The following is a 7,353-nucleotide window of genomic DNA, read 5'->3' on the forward strand; positions in this document are numbered from 1 at the left end:
AGCACATAGATCCAAATATGAACCACATATTGTGTATATGTGGCGCATTAAAAATGTGACACGTGGCATAAACCTTCCAAGACCTTCCAATATTGCAAAATAAATAGAAGGGTCGAATATATATATATATATATATATATATATATATATATATATATATATATTATTTTTTTGCGCGCCGCTCGCGAAAATATGCAACCTAAATATGCATATAGTTAAATAACAAATATGCATGATGTTGCCACATAGGGCTGGCAATTTTCGACACGACACGAAAACCCGACACGAAACCGCACGAAATTAATGGGTTAGTAACACGCACGATAAGGTTCGGGACCTTATCGGGTCAACCTGATAAGGACCTGATAATTTCGGGTCGGGTTCGGTTCAGGTAACCCGATAATAATATTATTATTTTTATTAAATATTTATTTTAATTTTTAAATTTTTGATTTCTTAGTTTAGGCCTTAGTAGGGTTTATTCATCCCTTCCATCCCATCCCAGCCGCCGCACACACCCTTCGTTTCGTCCATTCCAAATTCCAATTTCCATTCTTCCAACTCCCAGCCTCCAGCCGCCGCACTGCCCCGCCCCGCCGCCCGCACTCGACGTCGACTCTCACAGCCACATCGACGACGACGGCCCGGCGCAGCCCCTTTTCGAGTCGCCGCCCCTCTCCCAGAGTTCCAATCGGCGCGGCTGCTGAAGGAGTCCACGCCGCCGCTGCCGGTTTTCTGGAGTCGATTCGACGTCGAATCTCACGGCTCCCTCTTCGCCGCCCCTCTCCCAGAGTTTCAGTCGGCGCGGTCCCTCTTCGTCGCCACCCCTCCCGGCTCCCAGTCGCTCCTCTCACCGGCGACGTCTTCGCAAGCCTGCTGAAGGAGTCGATTCACCGCTGTCGGAGTCGATTCGCCGCCGCCATTCACAGTAGCAGCAACAGCCTACAATTCCCTCATTTCAAGGTCAAATTTCTTCCCCTTTTGAAATATAAAAACATAGACAGATTATTCGATGCATAGTCAGATTATTTGGCATATGTTGAATTGTTGATTTATTATGTTGATTGTTGAGCGTATGTGATGAATTTTGTATTTTTTTTATATTATTATTCATGTGAATGAATAAAATCAAATTCGTGTTGTTATCAGGTCGTAATCAGATCGTGCCGCTATCGTGTTGTGTCAACCCGATTCAAATTGGGTTGTTATCAGGTCGTAATCAGATTGTGCCGTTATTGTGTCGCTATCGGGTCGTGTCAACCCGATTCAAATCGGGTTGTTATCGGGTTCGGGTTGGGTTCGGGTTTAGGTTTATCAGGTTGGGTTCGGGTTGGGTTTTAGCATTCCCTTATCAGGTCGGGTTCGGGTTTGGCCTTATCAGGTCGGGTTGATATCAGGTCGACCCGATAGCGATCCGACCCGCACGATTTGCCAGCCCAATGCCACATGAATAATTTTTAATTTAGTATCTAACGGAATGCCTAGTGTGATGCACCATACAAATAAAAATATGCAGATAATAACATTTCTGACTAAAAACCCTTTTAGTGTGTAATAGTGTAACAGCCCGACTCCAGAGTTGACGGCTGTCCCCACAGACCAACAAAGTCTTTTCTAGCCTGTTTTGTCCTCATTCGCACGCTCCCCGAGAAACTTCCCCAGGAGGTCACCTATCCCGAAATTGCTCGAAGCCAAGCACGCTTAACCTTGGAGTTTCTTCCACATGGGCACTAGAGAAGAAGATGCATCTTGTTGATATGAGTAGCACCTATCAAATCATTTAAGCTCCCCTCGAATATGCAGTCCCATGCCTACATACTACATATTCTCATAATCTCTCTCTCTTTCGGGTGTGTTCTGGTTCGTCCCTGCGTCCCTCCGCTTGGAAGTCTTAATCAGAGCCGCTCCTTGTCCGTGCCTCTTTTTGCACCGACGATCACTCCGTACTTCGTCCCTGGGCATCACAAATGGTGTATTTTACACTGTTACACATTTTTTTTTGTGTAACAGTGTAAAATACACTATTACATAAGTTTCGCAATTATTACACGATTTTTGAAAAAAATATGTAACAGTGTATTTTACACTGTTACACTTTTTTTCGAAGTTACACACTTTTATGTTATATACTCGAAAATATGTGTAACAGTATTAAGGATATAATTGTATATTTACGTTGGAAAATGCTAGTTTTTTTTTTTTTTTTCCTTTTCTTATATGTATAAGAAGGGCTAATTGAGCCCATTATTTTTTTTTTTATTTTTTATTTTTTTTATAGCGAGTATTTTTTTTGTTTTATTTTTGTCTTTGAAAAATTGATAAAGGGAACACTAATTAACCCTAATTTAATTATAAAAAATTGGATAAATAATCTAATATGAAATTAGCGTTGAAAAGCTCTAGACGAAATCTGTTAACATATATGACAGTAGCATACCAGCACCACCTCAGAGACCAGCTTACAACTCTCTCTCGATCTCTCTCTCTCATCAAAAACAATTCCCATCTCTCTAAAACCAGAAAACTTACATAAAACAAAAGAAAAGGAGTGAAAATGGGGAATCTGAGAGGGCATGTGGTGTACGGAGCTGGTTTCTCTCTCATCGGTCTATGGCACCTCATCAACCACTCCAAACTCCACACTCTCAACCCCAACTCCTTCACCGCCCTAACATGGTTCCCCACTTCAAGAATCAAATTCTTGGAGCTCTACTTCATCATGGCCGCCTCCCTCGCCGCCGTCTTCATGGACCTCTTCGGCGGCCTGCGCCGCCACCAACCCCTTGACGCCGACGGCACCATCCCCTCCTCTCACTTCCACAGCTTCGAGCACTCCGTCATCGCCCTTTCCATCTTTGCCTACGCCCTCTGCGCGTTCCTCATCGAGAAAACCCCGGCGAACCGCGGGCTGAGCAACGCCATGGCCGCCGTGGCGCTGGCGGTGGAGCTGCTGGTGTTCCACGTCCACTCCGCTGACCACATGGGGGTGGAGGGACAGTACCACCTCCTCCTGCAGGTCAAAAATCATTGATAATCTCTTCAAATTTCCATATGATATGAGATTTCATGTTCTACTTTTGGTGTCCTACTCCACCCATATTCCACTTTCAATTTTGTTTTAATCATTTTTTTCCATCAATTTTAATTTATTATATTTTTACTATAAAATTAAGATAATTAACTAATGTTTACTAATCTAATTAGGGATTATAATGATTGTTTATACTTATTTTCTAATTTTGAATTAATAATTAATTATTAGGGTTAAATAATTTAAAATTAGGGTAATATAAATTTTTAAATTTCAAATTTTTGTCATAAATATAAATTAAGGTTAATTATATAATACTCCTATTATTTATTTTTATAGTAGGATATGATGTGACACAATAAATTATGATAGGGGATCTCATCTGAAAAATTCGCAAAGAAATTCGATAATTTGACGATTTTATAAGAATAAAAATATATATTTTTTTGCTTGGTGGGGCTTAAGGCCACCTCACCTCTTACTATGTCTGCCCATGTTTGCAGGCCGTGATCGGCACGACATTGGCTGCGACGCTGCTCTCGAGCGCCGGCTGTGATCAGAGCTTCTCGGTGGCGTACGTGAGGTCGGTGGGCATCGCTTTTCAAGGGGTGTGGTTGGTGAACATGGGGTTCATGTTGTGGACTCCGAGGTTGATTTTCCGAGGTTGTTTCATGAATTTGGAGGAGGGTTCAAATTTTGTGGTGAGGTGTGAGGGAGAGGAGGCGTTGGAGCGAGCTAGATCGCTCGTGAATATTCAATTTAGTTTGTTTGTTGTTGGAGTGAATGTGGTGGCTGTGGTGATTTATTTGGCCATTTTCAAGATGTATTCGAGCAAGAATGTTGATTGTGATGGCGAAGATTATGAAGGAGGGGAAGAGCACGTTTCGAGTGAGTTTCAGAAGGTTTTTGGAGCCATGGAGATGGAGTTGCACAGGTGATTGAGGTTTAATTTCAACGTATATGTAGTAGGAGTGGATTACGGATATTTAATTCTTTTTTTTCTTGTATATTATGGAAGTTGTTGATGGAGATTAAGTGTTTAGCATGGAAAAATTGTGTATATTGAATGTGTGTTTGTAGTGTAAAAGCCTTCCAAATTCAATTGATATTTGAAATATTGGGGATAAACGGTACATGACAATCTTGGGAAATTTCGTGCTTTTTCTAGAGAAATTTAACTACATCAAGAAAAATATGTTGGTCTAAACATCATTAAATTAAATATTTGTTGTGTAATAGTTCGTCCGACCCCAAAATTCTTTCTCCTCTACGCTAGGGTTTCTCTAGGGTTTTGAGAGAAGTAGATTTTCGCCGCCTTGGTGGGAGTTTTTTCGCTTGACGAAGTAGACGATTACATAGTGCGACCATGGATCCGGACGAGATCCAGAGGCTTGTGGACCAGTTACAACTTACGGAGGAGGCAGACGAATCCACTGTCGCGCTCCCGGCGACGCTAACTACAAACCTTAAGGATAACCTTAAATTTTGTCTTGCGGGCAAAGTTTTCGCGGGGGAAGCAAGTGAGCCGTGATCAGTTACTTCATTATCTCCCTAGCATATTAATGACACAACAGCGAATTGAAGTGGAGATTGTGGGGGCGAATTTATTCGTTGTCCAGTTTACGTCATTGCTTGATAAAAAACAGGCGTTGCATGGGGGACCGTGGCATCTTTTCCAAGATCTAATTGCTTTTGCTGAGATAGAGAGTTTTCAGAACCCTACCGATGTAAAGTTTGAGTTTTTCACAGGTTGGATCCAGTGTCACAATCTACCGATGGCTTGCATGCATCCGGATGTGGTGCGGAGGATAGGGGAACAAATAGGGACGGTGGAAAATATCGATATGGGAGCGGGTGGCATGTGTCGGGGACGGTTTGCTAGGGTTAGGGTTCGGTGGTCTCTTTCTCGACCTTTACAACGATGCGTTCGGATTCTGCCGGATGGGGAGATGCAAGGGGTCATTGTACTTCTTCTTTATGAAAAATTGCCGAATTTTTGTTACCGATGTGGAAGAATAGGACACCTCTTTCGCCTTTGTGAGACTCCTGGCAAGGACAAAGAAGATTTTAAGTATGGATCGTGGCTTATGGCTCCCAAACCCATTGAAGTTCGCAAAAAGCAATCTTGGGCGGCTAAGGAGAATACAGGCGCTAAATCATCCTCGAGGTCAGAGTGGGGAGACAATAAAGATACCAATGAGACGTCAAGTAAGAGCCACTCGTCTCCCTCTGCAGGCCGTAGTGAAAGGGAGGAAAGGGAGAAAGAGGGTGATAAAGCGAGGGCGCTTGTCACGAAAGTTCCAACACATGAGGTGGAAAAGGGGGAAGCGGTGAAAATTGGTGTCGAGGGAGAGGGAGGCAAAGAGAAGCAGATTGTTGTAAGGAGGAGTGCCAAAGAAGGAGGTGGATCGAAATGGAAGAGGAGAGCGAGAGAAACAAAACTACATAGCGGGTTGGAGGGAGGATCTTTGTAGGGAGAACTGGTGTGGGGTAAGGGGGGTAGAGGAGGTAGAGGTGGGCGCGGGTTGGGAGGCAAGATGAGGGAGCTTGGATGGAAGGAGAGGGGGGGGTTTTTGCAGGAGGATGGCTCTGGAAAGGGGGAGAAAGAGCCTTCTGCTTCTAAACCGCCCAACATGGAAGAGAAGAAGACGTCCTTGATGGGTAAGAAGAGAAGTGGGAGCTCTGCTACGGCGGAGGAGGTGGATGCTCCCAGGAAGAAAGTCCTTCGCACGATTGATACACAACCTTTTGCGCTAATGGCGGAGGCTGCTGAGCAGCCCCGCCGAGCATAATGAATTGCGTTGCTTGGAATGCTCGGGGGTTAGGGAAACCTCGAGCATTCCACGAGCTCCGCCGGCTTGTAGCTGGTATTTCCCTTAGTTTGCTTTTTATTTCGGAATCTAAAGTTGGTGCGAGAAGAAGTGATAGATGGAAGACTTTACTTGGTTTTGGTGGGCTTTTTGTAGTGGAACCTAAGGGAGCTAGTGGTGGTTTGATGCTGTTCTGGAAGGATTCTATTGATGTGAGTATCCGAAGTTATTTGAGCGGACACATTGATTGTATGGTGTCGTTGAATAGCAGGGTATGGCGCTTCACGGGTTTTATGGGCATCCAGAGCTGCCCATGCGACCCCAGTCATGGGAGTTATTAAGACGTATTGCGGAGGGGGCTGCCAACACGATACCATGGATTGTAGGAGGGGATTTCAATGAAATCCTCTACCAACGCAAGAAGATTGGAGGCCCTAAAAAGCCATGGCCTCAGATGATGGCTTTCAGAAATGCGCTGGATGCTTGTGGTTTAAAACCTATTAAGAATGATGATGAGTATACTTGGAGTAATAAGAGAGATGGCGAAGGACAGGTTAGGGAACTGTTGGACCGTTTCATTCTTAATGAGTCAGCGTCTTCGGTGTTTGAGAACGGGAATACACGAGTGTTGGACTCTTATGGATCAGATCACAGGGCGATTTTGCTGAATGTGGAAGAGAGGGAAGAGGGTTCTACAAGGGGTGGTTCTAAACGATTCCATTTTGAGCAAAAATGGATGCTTGATAAAGCATTTGCTGCGAATTTCTTGATGAACTGGAGATCTCTTGGAGCTGAACCGATGCATGCTAGACTTGATTTGTGTCGACAATACTTATCCAGGTGGGATAAGTCGGAATACAAGAACCCTTCGAGAACCATTGAGGAGTTGAGAAAGAAAAGGGTCAGGCTGTTGAAGAATATTCACGAGAAATCAGCCATGCAAGAACTGAAAAAGGTGGATACTGATCTAGAGAGATTATTGGAAGCAGAAGAAATACACTGGAAGCAAAGATCGAGGGACAACTGGCTGAGAGCATGGGAGACCGAAATACGAAGTATTTTCATAACTTCGCCTCTGATCGAAAACGGAAGAATCATATTAGGGTTCTTCGGGATCCGTTTGGAGTTGATAAAAAGGATGATAAGGATAAGGCGTCGATTGTTCAGGCCTATTTTCAGGACCTTTTTACTTCGTCCAATCCTGGAGGGGCGGATTTTGAGCAGATTACTAAAAACTTGACAAAAGTTTTTAATGACTCAGCGAGGGAGTTGTTGAAGGCTCCATTCACAGCCGAGGAGATCAAGAAAGCTATTTTTCAAATGAAACCCCACAAAGCCTGTAATACCCGGGCTTTTGATGACGTGTTTAGTTGCTTGAGTTTGAGTAATTAGGGTATCCTTTGTTTGATTACTTGTACAGAGATGAGGAGTTATATGAAGTTTTCTTGTTTTTTTTAAAAGATGTTGAGATGTTCTTTTGATGATGTTTGGATGATGTGGGATTTTATATCC

The 7,353-nt window shown here is 43.5% G+C and overlaps 1 protein-coding gene across 1 annotated transcript; it reads left to right on the plus strand.

Moving 5' to 3' along the window:
• Window positions 1-2,396: 2,396 nt before the first annotated feature.
• LOC131023874 (uncharacterized) lies at window positions 2,397-4,159 on the plus strand. The gene is made up of 2 exons (XM_057953510.1): window positions 2,397-3,016; window positions 3,535-4,159. Exons 1-2 carry the CDS (start codon window positions 2,555-2,557, stop codon window positions 3,967-3,969), a joined length of 897 nt encoding a protein of 298 aa, XP_057809493.1. The 5' UTR covers window positions 2,397-2,554; the 3' UTR covers window positions 3,970-4,159.
• The last annotated feature ends 3,194 nt before the right edge of the window (window positions 4,160-7,353 follow it).

Source organism: Salvia miltiorrhiza, chromosome 1, assembly GCF_028751815.1.
Source record: "Salvia miltiorrhiza cultivar Shanhuang (shh) chromosome 1, IMPLAD_Smil_shh, whole genome shotgun sequence".
Taxonomy (NCBI): domain Eukaryota; kingdom Viridiplantae; phylum Streptophyta; class Magnoliopsida; order Lamiales; family Lamiaceae; genus Salvia; species Salvia miltiorrhiza.

Excerpts from the sequence above, each read along its gene's own strand:
- LOC131023874 (XM_057953510.1), top strand. The coding sequence starts at position 2,555 with ATGGGGAATCTGAGAGGGCATGTGGTGTACGGAGCTGGTTTCTCTCTC. Across the intron at positions 3,017-3,534 it reads AGTACCACCTCCTCCTGCAG|GCCGTGATCGGCACGACATT; the intron begins GTCAAAAATCAT and ends CCATGTTTGCAG.